General features: G+C 37.2%; 1 protein-coding gene across 1 annotated transcript in view; it reads left to right on the forward strand.

Annotated features, from left to right (window-relative positions):
- The window catches only part of NSMAF (neutral sphingomyelinase (N-SMase) activation associated factor), a 76,654-nt gene that overhangs the window by 30,335 nt on the left and 23,526 nt on the right, over positions 1-22,793 (forward strand). The window contains 5 exon segments of the mRNA XM_011931969.1: positions 6,313-6,384; positions 6,669-6,716; positions 6,823-6,875; positions 20,225-20,354; positions 22,124-22,195. Of these exon segments, the coding sequence (XP_011787359.1) occupies positions 6,313-6,384; positions 6,669-6,716; positions 6,823-6,875; positions 20,225-20,354; positions 22,124-22,195 (375 nt within the window).

The raw sequence follows: 22,793 nt of genomic DNA on the forward strand, positions 1-22,793 counted from the left end.
ATAAAAATTTGTGTCACTATCTGGTCATCATCCGTTCCACACAGCACCACATGACTGGGAAGACATTTCCCAGCTTCTAGCTTCTCCCTAGAGAGGGTAAGAGAAAATTGGACTATACATCCAGAGTTCTGACTTTTCAGGGGAGCTGCACAAGGGATTGGCTTCTGTCTCTTCTGTCTCAGAGTACAGATGGAATCCTGCATACTCTAGATGCCTGGAGCCACTGATAGCAAAAGAGAGCTGGGTAGCATGCTATTGCTTCAAAGGACTTGTGTACAGCAGACATCTAGACACCAGAGACAGCAAAGGATTCCAAGCTTCTGAAAAAAAATGACACCAATAAATTTCTCTAATTAGGAATCTACATGCATAAGTCCAGAGAAGACACTTCCATAGAAAAGGTTTGAGAGGCCTCCAGCATCTCTAGCCAGGCTGATTAATGAAGGTCTCTTTCCCTGTATGAAGCCAGTCCTTAGAGACTGGAGAGGTAACTGTTTTTGTTGTTGTTTTTTTTTTTTTTTTTTTGAGATGGAGTCTCGCTCTGTCACCCAGGCTGGAGTGCAGTGGCCGGATCTCAGCTCACTGCAAGCTCCGCCTCCCGGGTTTACGCCATTCTCCTGTCTCAACCTCCCGAGTAGCTGGGACTACAGGCGCCCACCACCTCGCCCGGCTAGTTTTTTTTTGTATTTTAGTAGAGACGGGGTTTCACCGTATTAGCCAGGATGGTCTCGATCTCCTGACCTCGTGATCCGCCCGTCTCGGCCTCCCAAAGTGCTGGGATTACAGGCTTGAGCCACCGCGCCCGGCCTTTGTTGTTGTTTTTAATGTGTGGATATTAGCACACAGTTAGAGGGAGCACAAAGAATGAGAGAAAAATAGTTCAATCAAAGGTGCAAAATAAATTTTCAGAAACCAACCCTAAAGAAAAGGAGCTAAATTAATTACCTGACAAGGAATTCGAAACTATTGTCATAAAGATACTTAATGAGTTTAGGAAAATTATGCATGAAGAAAATTAGAATTTTAACAAAGAGAATATTAACAAAGAAAATATAAAGAAGAACTGAACAGAAATTTTGGAGAATGCAGTAACTTAACTAAAAAGTTCACTAGAGAAGTTCAGCACAGACTGTAAAGCAGAAGAAAAAAATCAGCAAACTGGAGCACAGGTCTTTTGAAATTATCCAGTCAGGGGAGCTAAGAGAAAAAAGAATGAAAAAGAGTTAAGAAAGCCTAAAGTACTAATGACACACCGTCAAGTGGACCAAATACATAATATGCGAGTTCAAGAAAGAGAAGAGAGAAAGAAACAGAAAGTGTATTTAAAGAGATATTGGTCCCAAATTTGCCAAAACTGGGGAAGGAGATGGACATCCAGATTTAAGAAGTCTTCCACATAGGAGGACTTCAAAGATGTCCTTACCAAGACACATGATAATCATATTATCAGAAGTAAGAGTTAATTTTGAAAGCAGCGACAGAAAGTGACGGGTCACAGAAGAGAGCCCCCATAAAATGATCAGATTTTTCACCAGAAAGCTTGCAGGTCAGAAAATTGGATGATAAATTCAGAATGGTAAAAATAAAACAAAGCAAAATAAAACAAACAAAAACGCCTGCCAACAAAGAACACTGTATCTGGCAAAATTGTCCTTGAAAAAAATGGAGAGATAAGGACTTTCCCAGATAAACAAAAGCTCAGAGTTTACCATCATTAGATCTGCTTTATAGGAGATGCTGAAGTGAGTCCTTCAATTTGAAACAAAAAGATACTAAACACCAGTATGAAAATGTAGGAATTATAAATCTTGCTGATAAAGGCAAATACAGAATACTGTAGGGCTGTAATGGTGGTGTGTAAATCAGTTTTAATTCTGGTATACAAATTGAAAGACAAAAGTATAAAAACCCCATAACTAGAAATCTGTGTAAATGAATACACAATATAAATGAATGTAATTTGAGATATCATTAACATAAAGGGAGACAGGTATTTGAAGGAATAGTTTTTGTATGTGACTGAAGCTGTTAACAGATTAAGAGAGATTATTATAACTCTAAGATGTTTTATATAAGACCCATGGTAACCACAGAGAAAATACCTATAGAAGATATATAAAAGAAGAGTTTTTCCAGTATTATCATCTAGAATTTTTATGGTTTCAACTTTTAGGTTTAAGTCTTTGATCCAGCTTGTGTTGATTTTTGTATAAAGTAAGAGATAAGGATCCAGTTTCATTCTTCTACATGTGGCTTGCCAGTTTTCCCAGCATCATTTATTGAATAGGGTATCCTTTCCCCACTTTATGTTTTTGTACGCTTTGTCAAAGATCAGTTGGCTATAAGTATTTGGCTTTATTTTTGGGTTGTCTATTCTGTTCCATTGGTCTATGTGCCTATTTTTATACTAGTCCCATGCTATTTTAGTAACTATAGCTTTGTAGTATATTTTCAAGTTGAATAATGTGATGCCTCCAGATTTGTTCTTTTTGCTTAGTACTGCTTTGGCTATTTGGGCTCTTTTTTGGTGCCATATGGATTTTAGGATTGTTTAGGTTAGACAAAGGTTTTTTGATGAGAGTTCTGTGAAGAGTGATGGTGATATCTTGATAAGAATTGCATTGAATCTGTAGCTTGCTTTAGGCAATATGGTCATTTTCACAACATTGATTCTACCCATCCATGAACATGGGATATGTTTCCATTTGTTTGTGTCATCTATGATTTATTTCAATAGTGTTTTATAGTTTTTCTTGTAGAGCTATTTTATCTCCTTGGTTAAGTATAACCCTAAGTATTGTATTGTATTGTATTGTATTGTATTGTATTTTGCAGCTGTTGTGAAAGGAAGGGTATTCTTGATTTGATTCTCAGCTTGGCCATTGTTGGTGTATAGCAGTGCTACTGATTTGTGTACATTGATTTTCTATCCTGAGAATTTACTGAATTCATTTATTAGATCTACGAGCTTTTTGGATGAGTCTTTAGGGTTTTCTAGGTAAATGGTCATATCATCGGTGGACAGCGACAGTTTGACCTCCTTTTTTCCAATTTGGATGCCCTTTCTGTTTTTTGTCTGGTTGCTCTGGCTAGGACTTCCAGTACTACGTTGAATAGAAGTGGTGAAAGTGGATAACCTTGTCTTGCCCCAGTTCTCGGGCATAGGCAAAGAATTCATGACTAAGAACCCAAAAGCAAATGCAACAAAAACAAAAATAAATAAACGGGACCTAATTAAACTAAAAAGCTTCTGCACAGCAAAAGAAATAACCAGTAGAGTAAACAAACAACCCACAGACTGGGAGAAAATTTTCACAAACCAGACATCCGGCAAAGGACTAATACCCAGAATCTACGAGGAACCTCAAACAAATCAGCAAGCAAAAAACAAATAATCCTGTCAAAGCAGGCAAAGAACATGAACAGACAATTCTCAAAAGAAGATATACAAACAACTAGCAAACATACAAAAAAATGCTCACCATTACTAGTTATCAAGGTCATGCAAATTAAAACCACAATGAGATACCACCTTACTTAGTGAGAATGGCCATAATTAAAAAGTCAAAAAATAATAGTCGTTGGCATGGGTTTGGTGAAAAGGGAACACTTCTACACTGCTGGTAGGAATGTAAAATAATAAAACCACTAGAGAAACAGTATAGAGATTCCTTAAAGAATTAAAAGTAAAACTACCTTCCAATCCAGCAATCCCACTTTCAGGTATTTACCCAAAGAAAAGCCATTATGTGAACAAGACACATGCACACACATAGTTATAGTAGCATAATTTGCAATTGCAAAAATATGAAACCAACATAAATGCCCATCAACCAACAAGTGGATAAAGAAAATGTCCTATATATACACCATGGAATATGACTCAGCCATAAAACAAAATGAAATAATGGCCTTAGAGCAACTTGGATGGAGCTAAAGGCCATTATTCTACGTTAAATAACTCAGGAATGGAAAACCAGATATTGTATGTTCTCACTTATAAGTGGGAGCTAAGATATAAGGATGCAAAGACATAAGAATTATATAACGGGCCCGGGTGCGGTGGCTCACGCCTGTAATCCCAGCACTTTGGGAGGCTGAGGCAGGAGAATAGCGTGAACCCGGGAGGCGGAGCTTGCAGTGAGCTGAGTTCCAGCCACTGCACTCCAGCCTGGGCGACAGAGCAAGACTCCGTCTCAAAAAAAAAAAAAAAAGAGAAAGGAATCAAAATATGTCAGAATAAAATGTCAACACAAAGGGAGACAGAGAACAAAAGAGGACAAATGAGCTACAAGACAGACAGAAAACAGTTAAAATGGCAATAGTGAGTCCTTCACTATCAATAATTACCCTCTGGTTATCAAACTCCCCAATCAAAAAATGTGGAGTGCCTGAATGGATTAAAACAAGTAAAATCTAAAACTATACGCCATCTGCAAGAGACTCATTTTTGGTTTAAGGACACACATAGGCTGAAAGTGAAAGGATGGGAAAAAATATTCCATACTTGGTAACCAAAAGAGAACAGAACTGGCCATACTTATATCAGACAAAATAGGCTTTGAATAAAAAACTTTCACAATAGACAAAGAAGGATATTAGGTAATGATAAAAGGGTCAATTTATCAGAAAGATAAATAATTACAAATGTGCATGCATTAGTCAGGGTTCTCCAGAGAAACAGAACCAATAGGATGTGTGTGTACATACATACACACACACATATATATACACATACATATGCATATACATATATACAGAGAGAGAAATTGATTTATTATAAGGTATTGAATCATGCGATTATAGAGGCCAAGAAATCCAGATCCAGGAGAGAGCCAATGGTATAGGGTTTAGTCTGAGTCTATTCCAAGTCTGAAGGCAAGAGAAAACCAATATCCCAACTTGAAGACAGGAAGAAAGAGTGTTTTCCATTTTGCCTTTTATTCGATTTAGGCCCTCAGTGAATTGGATGAGGCCCACCCACAATGGGGAGGGCAATCTGCTTTACTCAGTCTCCTAATTCAAATGCTAATCTCATCCAGAAACATCCTCACAGATATACCCAGGAATAATGTTTAATCAAACATTTGGTCACTCCATGGCCCAGTCAAACTGACATATAAAATTAATCATCACCATGTGTATGTACCCAACCTCAGAACATCTAAATATATGAAGCAAACATTGATAGAACTGAAGGAAGAAACAGATAGCAACACAATAATGGTAGGAGATTTCAATACCACACTTTCGACAATGGGTAGGACATTCAGATAGAACATCAGTAAGAAAACAGAGGACTTGCACAACACTGTAGAACCAATGGATCTAACAGACATGCAGAGCTTTCCACCCAACAGCAGCAGAATACACGTTCCTCTCAAGCACATGGAATATTCTCCAGGACAGATCACATGTGAGGTCACAAAACAAGTCTTAACAAATTTAAGAGGATTAAAATCAGTGTTTATATTTTTCCAATCATAACGGAATGAAACTAGAAATCAACAGCAGAAAGAAAACTGAGAAATTCACAAATACGTGAAAATTAAACAACATTCTCTCAAAAAACCAGTGGGTCAAAGAAAAAAAAACGGAAGAGAAATTAAAAAATCTTGAGATAAATGAAAACACGATATACCAAAACTTAGGTGATGCAGCAAAAGCAGTATAAACACGGAAGTTTATATAATTAAATGTCTATGTTAAGAAAGAATAAATATCTCAAATAATAATCCTAACTCTAGGCAGGCCGTGGTGGCTCACATCTGTAATCCCAGCGCTTTGGGAGGCCGAGGCAGGTGGATCACCTGAGGTCAGGTGTTCGAGATCAGCCTGGCCAACATGGTGAAACCCCATCTCTACTAAAAATACAAAAATTAGCCGGGTGTGGTGGTGCACACCTGTAGCCCCAGCTACTCAGGAGCCTGAGGCAGGAGAATCACTTGAACCCAGGAGATGGAGGTTGCAGTGAGCCGAGATCGTGCCACTGCACTCCAGCCTGTTCACTCCAGTGACAGAGCAAGACTCTGTCTCAACAACAACAACAACAACAACAACAACAAATCCTAACTCTATACTTTAACGGTGTAGAACAAGAAGAGCAAACTAAACCCAAAGTTAGAAGAAGGAAGGAAATAATAAATATAGCAGCAAATTATGTAGACTTGCTCTCCTAGAACTCTCATTCCAGCGGGGAGGTTACACTATGCAGATTTTATTATAGCAGGTTCTGTATACATGTTCTTAAAGTAGCATAGTTTGACATACTGCTTCTCTTCCTGTATTTTGATATCTTCCCCTTTTCGTTAGGGGAAAATGGAATATGTTTTTGAATTGGATGTTCCTGGGAAAGTGGAAGATGTTGTGGAGACGTTGCTTCAGGTAAGCACTTGCTGGGTAGAAAATTCAAAGCAAACTGAGGCAGAAACTGTTTTTATAAATTTCGTATTTATATACCTTACCCAAATCATCATCTGTTTTCTAAATATGTAGCAGATTGACTTAAAATGTTGAGTTTAAAAACTATATATTAGGAAGAAGCCATAGGTATATCAGAAGTAATCTTGACTGTTAACAGAATGATTGCTGTTTCTCATTGCTTCTAAAGAAATACTTCATATCATCTGAGAGAAAAAATAAATTCATGTTTCTTTATGATACTGTAGCTTCACAGAGCATCCTGCCTTGACAAATTGGGTGACCAAACCGCCATGGTAAGTATTCCTAACAATATGTGTCTTTGATTGCCAATTAGCTTGCATTGATATTTTACTTATAAATACTTATATTCATACTTTTTTTCTGGTTCTGTTTTAATAGATAACAGCTATTTTGCAGTCTCGTTTGGCTAGAACATCATTTGACAAAAACAGGTAAGTTTCTAATAATCTTTCCTAATTAGAAAAGCAGTGGACATTTTCATCTGTATGCCTCATTCAGCAAGTCCAAGCCTGATGTCATCATTGGTCTCACCCAAAACCTGCTTGTCTTAGAGAATGGCTCAGCCTCAGTGCAGGAGAAGTCTTTAGGGCTTCTGCAACTCTTCTCCATCCTGATGTCTGTCAGTCAGAAAGGTCTGTTAGATGCTTCAGTTTCTGCTTCTGTGTTTTCACATTGTGTTGCATCAGTTCAGGACACCGTCACCTCCCACCCGGAACACTAGCACAGCTTAATTTAGCTCACCTACCTGACTCCATCTTCCCTTCTCCATTTCTCTTCTCCTCCCTCTACCTGACGTTGTTTTAAAATATGTTCTTTCTAAGGGCCAGGTGTAGTGGCTCAGGCCTATAATCCCAGCACTTTAGAAAGCCAAGGTGGGAGAATCACTTGAGCTCCAGAGTTTGAGATCAGCCTGGGCAACATAGTGAGATCCTGTCTCTGCAAAATTAAAAATTAAAAAATTAGGCCGGGCACGGTGGTTGATGCCTGTAATTCCAGCACTTTGGAAGGCTGAGATGGGCAGATCACGAGGTCTGGAGTTCAAGACCAGGCTGGCCAAAATAGTGAAACCCTGTCTCTACTGAAAACACAAAAAAAATTACCTGGGCATGGTGGTGGGCACCTGTAATCCCAGCTATTCGGGAGGCTAAGGCAGAAGAATCGCTTGAACCTGGGAAGCAGAGGTTGCAGTGAGCCAATATCATGCCATTGCACTCCAGCCTGGGCAACAGTGCGAGACTCCCATCTTAAAAAAAAAAAAAAAAAAATTAGTTGGGCATGGTGGTGCACACCTGATGTCCCAGCTACTTGAGAGGCAAGGTGGGAGGATCCCTTGAGCCCAGGAGGTCAAGGCTGCAGTGAACCATGATTATGCCTCTATACTCCAGAGTGAGACCCCATCTCAGAAAATAAAATATAAATTTTAAAAATGTCCTTTCTAAAGAACTTATTTGATCATATCACCTGCCCATTTAAAATTCTTCAAGATTGAAACTAGGCTTCTTCCTTACACCATATACAAAAATTAACTAAAGATGGATTAAAGACTTAAATATAAAACCTAAAACTATAAAAACTGTTGAAGAAAATCTAGGAAATACCATTCTGGACATAGGCCCCACCAGCAAAGATTTCATGACGAAGACACAAAAGCTATTACAACAAAAACAAAAATTGACAAATGAGACCTAATTAAACTAAAGAGCTTTTACACAGCAAAATAAACTATCAACAGAGTAAACAGAATGAGAGAAAATATTTGCAAACTCTGCACATGACAAAGTTCTAATATCCAGAATCTAGAAGAAACAAGCAAAAAATGAACAACCCCATTAAAAAGTAGGCCAAGTACATGAACAGACACTTTTCAAAAGAAGATATGCATGCAACCAAAAAAATCTGAAAAAAGGCTCAATGCCACTAATCATTAGAAAAATGTAAATCAAAACCACAATGAGATACCATCTTATACCAGTTAGAATGGCTATTATTTTTAAAAATTTCATAAATTTTGAGTGGCTATTATTCAAAAAATAACATGCTGGTAAGGTTGCAGAGAAAAGGGAATGCTTGTACCCTGTTGGTGGCAGTGTAAATTAGTTCAGCTACTGTGGAAAGCAGTTTGGTGATTTCTCAAAGAACTTAAAACAGAGCTACCATTTGACCCAGCAAGTCCCATTATTGCATATATACCCAATGGAAAATAAATTGTTCTACCATAAAGATACATGCACACACATAGGCTTATCACAGCACTATTCAAAATATTAATAGCGAAGACATAGAATCAACCTAAATACCCATCAGTGGTAGACTGGATAAAAGAAAATGTGGTACATATACACCATGGAATACTTTGCGGCCATAAAAAAAGAGATCGTGCCCTTTGCAGCAACGTTGGATGGAGCTGGAGGACATGGATGGCGCTGGAGCAAATTAATGTGGGAACAGAAAACTAACACCGCATATTCTCACTTATAAGTAGGAGCTAAACATTGAGTACAAATGGACACAAAGAAGGGAACAATAGACACTGAGCCTCCTTGAGGGTGGAGGATGGGAGAGAGGAGAGCAAGGATCAAAAAACTCCCTATCAGGTACCATACTTATTACCTGGGTGACAAAATAATCTGCACAACAAACCCCCAAGACACGTATTTTATCTATAACAAACCTGCATATGTACCCTGAAACTAAAATAAAAGTTAAAAAATAATTTAAAAATTCAACTCTTTGAGAGTAGGAACTTGTCTGGTCTCTTGCATCCACACAGTATGGTATATTATAGTGAATGAAATTAATGGTTTCTCTCCATTTTACTGCCATTGCATTTTCCCAGACCCCCGTTAGCTCTCCTCTGTTCAGCTGGAATTATTTCTCCTCCTCCAGCCTCTTCGTATGGTCCACAAAGTTATTTTCCTAAAACAAACATGATTATGTGCCCACCAACCAGCTCCTAGAACAGTAACAAGCAAAAGAGTTTTCAATAAGTTAAATGCTTCTCTTTCATTGACAATATCAAAGGTTACTGTACCAAGAAACAAATAGTCTTTTATAGCCATACACTTTAAAATTCTGTGGATTATTTCATATTGCCAAGAGAAAGTGATACAATAAATGGCCATTAAAAATATAAACAAAATAAAAATTTTCAAGACCCTCCCTGTCCCCAGTGCCTTCAGGATAAAGCCTAAACACCTTAACATGGCCCTAAGACTCTTAGGTACTAGCTCTTATTTACTACTAGTCGTTGATGATGCATCTTGAATTCTATGCCCTGGTTATTTGCATCACCTGCAGTTTCTGATGCGTCACATTGTCTCTTACCTCTGAGCTTTTGTTCTTGTTCCCTCTGCTTAGAAAACTCATCCTCCTTCTCTGCACCTGGCTGTTACTTATTCTTCTTATTTCAACTGTGCTCTCAGTTATTCTAGAAGATCTTTCCTGAGACTTCAAGTTGCAATAAGTACCTTCCTATGGCGACCTATAGGGTCCAAGAGAGTACACTCCTACTGTTCTAATGGTTTTTTTTTATTGACTTTCTTGGCTTTTCTTAAGTATACATTTTGTGCAAAGATGAAATTTCTGTATTATCCCATTCTCTTACTTGTTTATTGCCTTATATTAAGGAGATTTACGTGATTTGTCTATGTCTTCGTCTTTGGTACCACTAAGTTAATTATTATACCTTTATGGTAACTATTGGCATCTGGTAGTGCAGGGCCCCAGACCTTATTTTCCTTTTTCACTTATGTCTTCAGTGTTCTTGGTCTTAGGCACTGCCATCTGAATTTAGAATCAGCTTGTCAATTTTCATAAAAGCAATGGTGTTGGGATTTTGATTGTAATTGCAGTGAATCTATAGTCTTCTCTCTATTTAGGTCCCCTTTAATATATTCCTTATGATTTTCTTCATAAAGGTCTTTCCTATCTTATTTATTCCCAGTACTTCATATTTGTGATGGTATTATAAATGGTGTGTTATTAAAAATTTCATTTTCTGTTTATTGTTGATATATAGAATGCAATAGGTTTTAGTGTACTCATTTTGTTTTCAGCAACCCTACTAAACTCTATGACCAATTCCATTAACTATATATTTAGATTCTTTATATTTACAAAATCTTATCTATGAATTATTTGCAGTCTCTATTCACTAGCATTTTTATTTTTGATTTTTGCATCTGTAATCATTCATGCTTAGGACAAAGCAGAAAGTATTGGTTGAATAGGTTCATTTATTTATGGATTATTATGTGCCAGGCTTTTGCTAGAAGCTTATGTTTATAAATGAGAGTAGTTTGTAATATTCTATTTTATTGCTACCTTTGTGAGATTTGGGAATCAGTCATCTTGACCCTTACCCTACATTTTAATGTGTTAAAGAACTTGCCAGTAAAGCCATCTGGCCAGTAATGTGTTTTTTGTGGTTATATTTGTTTGATTCTTTCTCTGCTTCACTATATAGCATTAATTTTCTTTCCATTTTTATACTGGCAGGATATATTAGGTAAGTGAATTGCTTAGGGAAGAATAGTTTCCATTTTAGAAAGGAAAGGGAATAATAATAAGAAGAATTAGCTTCTTCTGACCTACTTAGAATGTGTCATTTTTCCAATTTAGACTTCAATTCTGGGCTTCAGCATGACATTCATTTAAAAAATGGTTCACTGTGAACGTTTTAATATATCCAGTTGCTGAAATATTAGGCTAAAGAATTTGGGGAAAGGAATTTTTGCAATATGAAATGAAATATTCCAGTGTTGTATACTTTCTGTAGAAGAAAAAAAGGTAAACTTCTGCTAGGATAAGCTTTCATCGTATTTCTGAGGAGATAATTTTTTATTAAAGGAATATAAGGTAAACTATTTTTAATACTTTTTATTTTGAAAAATTTTAAACCATCACAAGTTGAAACACTAATACAATGAAGGCAGGTCCCCTATGATTCACCAGATGTTAATTTAACATTTTGCTAAATTTTCTTTAAGTCATGCCTGCTCCTGCTCACATTGTTGCTCTGTGTGTGTTATTTCTATGTATAAATGTGTATGTATTATGTGTATAATATATGTGTATATATTTTTTCTGAATCATTTGAAACTGAATTCCGAGCTATCATAACACTTCCCCCATAAGTACTTTGGCAGGTACTTGTTAGAAGGATATGCTCCATTCCTTGATACCATTATCATACTCCGTTAGCAATAATTCCATAATAACATCTGATATATCATATAATAAAATATAAAATCATTAAAATATGAAATCATAATATCTTATAGCTTCATATTAAAATTTCCCCTTTTTAAAAAAAATTATACTTTAAGTTCTAGGGTACATGTGCACAAGTTCAGATTTGATACATAGGTATACATATGCCATGTTGGTTTGCTGCACCCATCAAGTAATCATTTACATTAGGTATTTCTCCTAATGCTATCCCTCCTCCAGCCCCCCACCCTCCAGTGTGGGATGTTTCTCACCCTGTGTCCAAGTGATCTCATTGTTCAGTTTCCACCTGTGAGTGAGAACATGCAGTGTTTGGTTTTCTGTCCTTGTGATAGTTTGCTGAGAATGATGGTTTCCAGCTTCATCCATGTCTCTGCAAAGGACATGAGCTCATCCTTTTTTATGACTGCATAGTATTCCATGGTGTGTATGTGCCACATTTTCAATTGAGTCTATCATTGATGGACATTTGGGTTGATTCCAAGTCTTTTCTATTGTGAATAGTGCCACAGTAAACATATGTGTGCATGTGTCTTTATAGCAGCATGATTTATAATCCTTTGGGTATATACCTGGTAATGGGATGGCTGGGTCAAATGGTAATTTTAGTTCTAGATCCTTGAGGAATCGCCACACTGTCTTCCACAATGGTTGAACTAATTTACACTACCACCAACAGTGTAAAAGTGTTCCTATTTCTCCACATCCTCTCTAGCATCTGTTGTTTCCTGACTTCTTAATGATTGCCATTCTAACTGGTGTGAGGTGGTATCTCTTTGTGTTTTTGATTTGCATCATTTCTCTAATGACCAGTGATGATGAGCATTTTTTCATGTGTCTATTGGCTGCATAAATGTCTTCTTTTGAAAAGTGTCTGTTCATATCCTTTGCCCACTTTTTGATGGGGTTGTTTTTTTCTTGTAAATTTGATTGAGTTCTTTGTAGTTTCTGGATATTAGCCCTTTGTCAGATGGGTAGATTTCAAAAGTTTTCTCCCATTCTGTAGGTTGCCTGTTCACTCTGATGGTAGTTTCTTTTGCTGTGCAGAAGCTCTTTAGTGTAATTAGATCCTATTTGTCTATTTTGGCTTTTGTTGCCATTGCTTTTCATGTTTTAGTCATGAAGTCCTTGCCCATGCCTATGTCCTGAATGGTATTGCCTAGGTTTTCTTCTAGGGTTTTTATGGTTTTAGGTCTAACATTTAAATATTTAATCCATTTTGAATTTAAAATTTCCCCATTTCTACCCCAAAAGTCTTCCTTAAAATACTTTATTTTATAATGATTGTAGATTTAAAAAGAACAGACCAAAAGAATAGTACAGGTTTCTCTTTCACGCCCCACTCAGAATCCCTGTTCTATTTAATATGTAGGTGCTGCCATCTTTTGTTGGACATATTCCTAGATATTTGATTGTTTGATACTATTGAAAATTTATTTCCCAACTATTTGCTACTGGTATAGAGAAATACAGTTCTTTTTTAAATTGACCTTGTATACTGTGACTCTTCTAAATTCACTCATTAGTCTTAGAGTGTTTTTTGGTAGATTCCATGGAGTTTTTATGTACATAATCATTTAATCTGTGAATAATGACAGTTTCACAGAAATCCCTATGGCTTTTATTTTCTATTTCTTGCCTCATTGCACAGTTTTATTAATAGATGTGGTGGAAATGGACATTATTGCCTCATTCTTGATCTTACAGGAAAAGGGCTTAATGTTTCATCATTCAAGGATGATGCTAGCTGTAGGTTTTTCATAGCTGCCCTTTAACAAAGTGAAAATGTTCCTTTCTGTTCCTAGTTTACTGAGAATTTTTTCAATAATGGGTGTAGAATTTTGTCAAGTATTTTTTCTGCATTCATTGACATGATCATATTTTTTTCTTTATTCTGTTAATGTTTTGAATTATACTGATAGATTTTTTTCAATGTTAAACCAACCTTGTATTCATGGGCTGAATCTAATTTGAGATCATGATGTCTTATCCTTTTTACATATTACTGGCTTTGCTTTGCTAGTATTTTCACATCTATATTGATGAGGGATATTGCTCTGTAATTCTCTTGTAAGGTATTTGTCAGGTATGGTGCAGGGTTATGCTGACCTCATAAAATGAGTATGGAGGTTTTCTTTATCTCCTGTTTTCAGAAAAAGTTTGTGTAGGATTGGTGTTATTTCTTCCTTAAATTTTTAATAGAATTTGTTGATGAAGCCATCTAGGTCTAAGGTGTCCTTTGGGATTCCATTTATTTACTGAACATGGGACTGTTCCATTTGTCTGTTTCTTCTGTGCCTGTTTTGGTAACTTGTGTATTTCAAATAAATTGTCCATTTCATCTAAGTTGTCAGACATATTGGTACAAAGTTCCTTATATCCTTTTAATGCCAGCAGCTTCTGTAGTATGGACCGTTCTTTCATTCATTATGCTGATACTTTATGTTTTCTCTGTTTAAAAAAGTCAGTATTGCCAGGGCTTACCAATTTTATTAACCTTTCAAATGACCACATTTTGACTTTGTTGATATTTTTCTGCTTTTTCACTTTGCTTATAGTTGGTGTCCACTTTTATGATTTTCTTCCTTCAGCTTGCTTTGGGTTTAAGCTTCTTCTTCTAGCTTTCTAAGAACAAAGCCTAGATCAACAATTTTATTCCTTCCTTTGTAATAGCAGCACTTAAACTTATAATTTTCTCTTTAAGCACTGCTTTAGCAACATTCTGCAGATTTTGATATTTTTTTTTTACCATTAATGTAAAAATATTTTGTAATTTTCTTCATCATTTCTCCTTTGGCCCATAGGTAATTTAGAAGTATGTTTAACTTCCACATATTTGGGAATTTTTAGTAGATATTTGTAGATGCTGATTTATAATTTAGTATCTGATCAGAGAATATGTTCTGTGTGATTTCAGTCTTTTGATATTTGTTCAGGTTTGTTTTATGGCCCAGCACATGGCCTATCTTGGTGAACATTTCACATGCCGTTGAAAGGAATGTGAGCTCTGCAATTGTTGAAAATAGTATTCCATAAATGCCTTATGGGTCCAATGGTCATTTGGATCAAATATATTTCATTAATTTTTTTTGTTGACTTGTGCTATCAGTCACTGAGAGAGGATGTTAAGATTGTCAGTGGTGATTTATTTCTTTTCTTATTTCTGTCAATTTATGCACTTTGTGTTGTAAAGCTCTGTTATTATATTCATATACATTAAGATGCTTAATGTCATCTTAATGAATTGATCCTTTCATTATTATGAAATGTCCCTCTTTATTTGTAATAGTGTTTTTCTTGAAGTCTGCTTTGTCTTCCTTTAAAGTAACCACATCAGTTTTCTTATGTGTTGTGATTGCATGATGCATCTTTTTCTGTCCTTTTACTACTAACTTGTGCCTTTATTCTGTTTTAAAAATATATGTAATTTAAATATATAGTTGAGTCTTGGTTTTTATGCATTCTGACAATCTCTGCTTTTCAATGGGAATGTTTAGATAATTTATAATTATATAATTATAGACTAGCTGGTTTTAAGCCTAGTATCTTAGGAGAGTCATGCATCACTTAATGACAGGGATATGTGTTGTGGGATTCAGGAGGACGAGAGAGATACCTCGGGTTAAAACAGGAGAATCTTTTATTGAGTGCACTCAGTCCCAGCTGACTCAACGTCCAAATGACTGGGCCTGGAACAAAGTTTTATACACACTTCACAAAAAGGGGTGGGCCAGCTTGAAGCAAGCTTACAGTGGTGTGAAAGCAGGGATAAAGAGGCAGGACAAAGACAGTTAATCAAATTGTAACAGGTTCATAACTCAAGATTGCACATAACCATTGCTATGCGACCCAGATGTCCATTATCTAGGTTTGCCTAGGCATGGGCTTATCCTATAACCTTTACTATGGCCCCCAGGTGGCCATAACTCAGGCCTGCTTAAAGACTCATGACCTTCACGCTACTGCTTAGATAAAACATTACTTGAAGTCCCTAGTTACAGAGAACAGGAATCTATAAACTCATTCCATTAAACAAAGGAAAATTTGTTTTTCTTATCCCTATGTTAAAGGAGTGTTGGGAGAGTCTTCAGAGCACATTAGATAATATTATCAAGACTTTTTCTGAGTCTGGGCTGTGCCTGTTGCTGCCTCTGGGACAAGTCAGCCTAACACAGGAAAACTTACTTCCCTTTCTTTTTAATTTTATTTTTATTTAATTTCCCACCTCATATGTTGTGAGAAATGTGTCGTTAGGCAGTGGTCATTGTGAGAACATCATAGGGTGCACTTATACAAACCTGAATGGTAAACTCACTGCACACTTAGACTGTGCAGTGTAGCCTATTGCTCCTAGGTTATAAAGCTGCACAGCATTTTGCTGTACCGCTTGAATATCCCTAATTCAAACATTTAAAGTCCGAAATGCTCCAAAAGTCCGAATGAGTGCCAACATGATGGTCAAAGGAAGTGCTCACTGGAGCAGTTCAGATTTCAGATTTTGTGATTAGGGAGGCACACCGATATGATACAAACATTCAGAAATCCAAAATCCAAAATCCAAAACACTTCTGCTCCCGAGTGTTTTGAATAAGGAATACTCAACTTGTACTAAATGCTGTAGGCAATTATAATAGTAAGTATTTATGTATCTAAACATAGAAAAGGTAGAGTAAAAATATGGTATTATAATTTTATGAGACCACTAGTATATGCAGTGTCATTGACCAAAACATCATTATGTGGCACATGTTGTTTCTGTATTTTTTTCTTGGTGTCTCGTTTTTTCCCTTCTTTTCAGTAAATCTAGTATTTTTCAGTACTCCATTTTATCTACTCGATTGACTTTTTAGCTGTAGCACTTTGTGTTATTTTTAGTGGTCATTCTAGAGATTACAATATGTACCTTGTGCCAGAGTGTACCTTCAGATAATATTATTTCATGCTACTTTACACCAATACAAGAACCTTACTCCAATGTATTTCCATTTAGCCTCTCCTGCCTGTTATGATCTTATCTTGTACCTAATTTATGCATATTCCATAAAACCCACAATACAATATTCTTATTTGTGCTTTAAAAATCAGTAGTTTTTTAAAGAATTTAGATACATACATATGTGTTTGCATAGAAATTAAAAATATTTAAAAATATTTTTAATACTTAGATATTTAGATGTTTATAATTTCTAGTCTTCTTTCCTTTCTGCAAATCTGGTATTTCATCTGGTATCATTTTTCCTTAGTCTAAAACACTTTTTGTGGCATTCATTACAAGCTGATCCATTTGAGATGAATTCTCTCAGCTTTGCCTAAGAAGAAGATATTTATTTTACCTTCATTTTTGAAGGGTGTTTTTGGATATAGAATTCTAGGTTGGCAGCTTTCTTACCACTTTAAAGACTGTCATTCCATTGTTTCCGGTGAGGAGCCCCGTGATTTGAATTGTTGTTCCCTGTGTAAGATGTGGTTTTCTTGTGCTCATCCTGCTTGAGGGTTTCAGAGTGTATGATGGGGAAATTCCTACTATTGCTGCCAACACAGGACACTTCAGTGATCAGCTGTCTGGCTTTTTCCTATACCAAGCAGTTCTCTGACACCAGCTGGGTATTCTACAATTCAATTCAGATATTGTCTGCCTAGAGTTAGCACAGACCCCAGGGGTTAAGAGCTCAGCGCAACAAGGCTGCCCCCACTCACCTCCGAAGCCAATCACAAATCCAAGTTGTCACCTGTGTTCTGACCAACCAGCTGTAAATCAGAGATTCCCACAACACATTCTGTAGGTTTGATCACTAGAATGGCTCACAGAACTCAGAAATATTTACTTATGTTTACTAGTTTATTATGATAATAAAGGACATGATAAAGGGTACAGATGAACAGCCAGATGATGCATAGGGTGATATCTGGAAGGAAGGGTCATGAGTGCAGGAGCTTCTGTGCCTGTGGAGTGAGGGTACATCACCCTCCTGGCACATAGATGTCTTCAGCAACCCAGAAGTTCTCCCAGCCTCATAGTTTAGGGGCATTTATGGAGGCTTCACCACATAGGCATAGTCAAATATTAACTCAGTCTCCAGCCTCTCTCCCTTACCCTGTAAAGGGGGAGTGTGGCTGAAAGCTCTAAGCCTCTCATCAGGGCTTGGTCCTTGTGGTGGCCAGCACCCATCCAGGATTCCATACACAGTCGCCTCATTAGAGCAAAATATATATATTTTGCTCTATATATTCTAAAAAAATATATATATATTTGCATTATATATATATTCATGGCTCTGTGCCATGAATTGGAAGCAGAGACCAAATGATATATTTTTTTATTATGTCACATAGAGTTTCAGAGTAACATGCATCTATGAACTGATACCTTTCATCAGTTCTCAGCCATTCTCTTCTCCATTTCCTCTGTCCTATTTTCTGTCTTTTATTCTATAATCAGTTATACTTAAGTTAGTGTGTTTGATATATTCCTTCAGGTCTCAGATACATGCTCCTATATATTTTTTTCATTCTTTTTTCTCCTTTGCTTTTGTTTTAGTTAGGACACTTTTTATTGACCTGTTTTCAGCCTTACTGGATCTTCCCTCCACTACATCCAGTCTGTTGTTAAGATTGTTTAATTAATTCTTTGTGATATCATTATATTTATTCCTGTATTTCCATTTGGTTCTTTTTCATAGTTTCTATTTCTCTGCTGAAACTCTCTGTCTTTTCATATGTGTTGTCCGTCTTTTGTTCTTATTGACCCTTTTCTCTTTTTTTTGAGACAGGGTCTCACTCTGTCACCCAGGCTGGAGTGCAGTGACATAATCATGGCTGAGTGCACCCTCATCCTCCTGGGCTCAAGGGATCCTCAGCCTCCTGAGTAACTGAGATCACAAGCACATGCCACCTTGCCTGGCTAATTTTTTATTTTTTGTAGAGATGGTATCTCAGTATGTTACCCAGCTGGTCTCAAACTCTTAGGCTTAAGTGATCCTCTTGCTTTGGCCTCTCAAAGTGCTGGGATTACAGGTGTGAGCCAACATGCCTGGACTGTTGTTGACCCTTTATCATATTTACTATAGTTATCTTAAAGTCTTCCTCTGATTGATCCAATGTCTGGCACACTTCTATAGAGTCTTTTCTCTCTTGCGCATGAGTCATATTTTCTTGCTTCTTTGTTATGTATTATAATTTTATTATATTGTAATTTTTTTATTGAATTCTGTTAAAAAGGAAATGTTGAGACTGAACCAAATAATATTTACTTCCGGAGGTGGTCATGCCATCTCTTATTCTGTCAGGCTACTTGTACAGGGAGGCTCTGTCAATCAAATCTGTCACTGAGCTGCATTAAGACTTTGTTGCACCTGTGGTTAAATTTAAGACAACACTGCCTACAACTCCATTGAGGGAGTGATAAAGACCTTCTCTTCCACAGGACTTGGGATCTCAACACTTGAAGGATTCTAGAGATGTATTTGTGCTTTACAACTGAGCCATCAGGTTTCTGGACTGTGGGAGATTTCCCTTGTTTTGCACCAAAGTTGACAGCATTTTTGGATCTCTGGGGAGCTTTCTTCGCTCTCCAGTCTCAACTCTGGCTTTCCGTTTCCCTGAAGATCTCTCTTCATTCTGCAGCCCTTACTCACATCTATCACAGGTTGCTCCTCCTCCTGCCACTCACCTGGTGGTCTCTTCTTTCCTTTTTGCAATCATGTTCATTTAGGTTTCTTTGCATCCTCAACATCCCAGTGGGTTTTCAAAAGCTATGAAGATTTTTCAGTATATCCAGCTCATTTTGGTTGTTAGGGTGAAAGCTTCAACAGTCTCTTATAGCTTCCCCATCCTAACTTGAAGTGAAGGTCTTCCCCTGTATCTTTTTGTCCTGTCACTTATAAAGAGATTTATTTTTAACCCAGTTATTTCAGTAATTGCCTTAAAATATTGATGATTTGATTGTTTTCCCTTTATTTTTTCTTAAATCAGTCAAGTAGAATGAGAAGGGACTTTGTTGATTAAATATTTTAGGAGTGGGTAGTGGAGAAATCATTTTTCATTGCCTTTCTGCAGTAAATCCACAAAGGGATATACTCAAGAATATACAAAGGAATATACAATTACTTGAATGTATTATAATTCAAGTAATTATAATTATGTAGTCACAGCCTTATATAGTGTGAAATAAATGCCACTTGTGTCAAAATGGTTTATAGGACAATAAAAATAATGACAGAAAAATAGGAAATAATTTAAATGTAAGAATAGTTTTAAGACCTGTTTATTTTGGGGGGAATGAGTTTAGTTAAGGGTTATTTGGTATTTATTTGTCTGTCATGGCTTCTGTGGTACATAATCTCACCTATTTCTTTGAAAAACGAGTTTTTGTCATGCCATTTCTAAACTGTCAGTTTTATCTAAGCAATCAATTTATATTACCATTTTTCTTGTATTAAATGTAGTGTTTAGACAAATGTCATACAAAGTCACACTGTAGCTCCCTTAGATAAACCTGGAAAGTAGATCAATTTCTGATTTTTCTTGCTTTTGCTGAAAAACATATTTTCAGGTTCCAAAACATTTCTGAAAAGCTGCACATGGAATGCAAAGCAGAAATGGTGACGCCTCTGGTGACTAATCCTGGACACGTGTGCATCACGGACACAAACCTCTATTTTCAGCCTCTCAACGGCTACCCGGTGCGTGTACTGCAGGGTCAGGTGGGGAGCTGCCCATATTTAAGCTGTTTCCAGACCATGGCCTCACAATGCCTGTGACCTCACTTTTTGATGAGGATCCAAAGTCATGTCCCCGCCCACCCCCTTCACAGGTAGCATCTGTGTATTTTACAAACACTGTGTGTAATCGTGGTGTGGAGTCTCCGAAGTTTGAGTTCCTTTATTCTGTTTTCAGTCATGTCAGGGGCACTTGCTCTCAGGGTGGTGAAAAGAAACCCTGCTCCTCCCTATTTTAGTAAAGGGTCGCTAGAGATTTAGACCTTTCTTCAAGGAGGCATTCCTGAGAGACCAGTGAAATGTGCTATGATTAATAAGAAATGGATTTTGGATTTTGAAATATATTTGCTTATATGAACACAGATGTTGGTATTTCTTGCTTCTACTTAATGATGAACAACCTCAGTAGATCTGAATTTTTCCTGAAGGAGCACCATGAGCAGGTCCTCCTAGCTAGTGCAGAGGTGTGTGTGGAGATCCTGCCGTCTGACAGTTGTGGGCTCCTGCTAGGGTGTTGGAAACAATCTTCTCTTTCACAATGACACCAGACTTACAAGGCCAGAAAGTAAAGATGAACTTAGATTTCCATGCTGAAACTTGTAAAGATTTGTTGCTTATCTAGATCTGGCCACTTTTTAGCATGATCCATTAAAAGAACAGAAATCCTAATACACCCTGGTAGTGCTGTGGGGCCATTTGGCAGGGCCCAAGAATCAGGAGTGTTTTCTGCCAGAGAAAGTTCCACCTTGGAGGTTGTCCAGGCTGGTCATTACAGGGCACTAAAACATCTCAAACTCTCCCGCGTGAAAGATTATGCTATAGCGATTCTGTCCACTAGGTGGTGGGGCTCACTTTCCTACTTCTCCAGTAGACACTGCATGCTGCTGGCGCAGCATTCTCGGGGAGTGTAATTAGCTTGGCTGCTACTATTGCTTGGGTCAGAAATTTTGAGGAAAAAATGTCTGTGTACCCTAGCTTCACAATCCATGATATGGGCCTTTGCCACTTCCCAATACTGGCCAGGATCCTTGACCAGTCGTTTACAAGACTTGACTCTGGGCCTCCAGGGCAGTTTCCACTCTTGGACAGACTGACCTCTGCGTACCCATCATCCCTCCCACTTGGGAGGACGACCACGGAAGCATAGCCATTAGCCAATCTCTGCCTTATTAAACCTCCTTTCTCTCTTGCTAGTGTTTTAAAATTATAGAAAAGCAAGACAATTTTCTTCTTCATTAACAAAGAAAAAATTTAGAGGCCTTGCTTTATACTTTAGTAATTTGTGAGCCTTAATACACTGTAATTTTTAGTGAGATAAAAGACAGGATTCTTTAAAAAAAGACGTGTGTCAGTGCTAAGCAAACTATTTGTCAAAAAAAGATAGCAAGATTCCTGAGAGGTTATTTATGCCAGTTCTTTATATTTCTTATCATCCCACAATCTAACCTGAAAGATATCACCCCACCCAAACTAACCTGAAAGATAGATGATTGCATTATCATTTGGCGGGTGCCACATGGCAGGGTGGAAGACTTGCCCAAGGTCATAAAGCTAGTGAAAGATGACAGAGCAGAATGGGAAACCAGATATCACCTTGTTCCAAGATTTCCTTTTCCAGTGGTTCGTTAGGAAGGCGAGATTTGTTGATTTTCCCCCCACCTTTCTGATACTACGGAACAACTTCTAATTGTGTCAGAACAATAATGTTTGAGATTGTCTTTCTACTTTTAAAGAAACCTGTGGTCCAAATAACACTCCAAGATGTCCGGCGCATCTACAAAAGGAGGCACGGCCTCATGCCTCTGGTGAGTCCTTGGGAGGCTGTGCTGGGGGATGATTGCCACACCTTCAGTTTAGCAAGCAGTTTATTGACAGTAAACACCTATGGGATGTCTGAAAGTACAAGTACATTGCCTTGTAAGAAATTAGACTCTGATTTTGCTGTTCTTTCTTTTGGAGAAGCTAGAAATTTATAAAGGAATAAGTCCTTCATGGAGAGAAGAGGTTCTATTATGAAATATTTTTGGCTCCAAGAGCAAGAGGGCTAGAGTGCCCTTGAGTTTCTCACTCCAGCATTCTCAGTTTCTGGGCTCAGGCTAGAATGATCTGTGTAAAACCAGCCCTGTGCTGTACTTGCCTCCAGCATTCATAGCAGCTAGGTCTCAAAGCAAAGCTAGGTCTCAAAGCAAAATTTGGAAGATATTACAAAATTACTTCTTTAGTGGAACTAGTATATTCATAGTTAACTTACATTAATTCAGCCTTTGGGCTTGCAGAGAGAGAGAAATGGACAAAATAACCGTTTAAATCATATAGGCAGTTCTTTCCACCATTCCCTGAATAAGTGTATTTCTATACTTAGGTGTTTCTAACACATGTCTTACTTTAATAACCAATCCCTAC

This window comes from Colobus angolensis, unplaced genomic scaffold, assembly GCF_000951035.1.
Source record: "Colobus angolensis palliatus isolate OR3802 unplaced genomic scaffold, Cang.pa_1.0 Scaffold92, whole genome shotgun sequence".
In the NCBI taxonomy this organism is placed as follows: Eukaryota; Metazoa; Chordata; class Mammalia; order Primates; family Cercopithecidae; genus Colobus; species Colobus angolensis.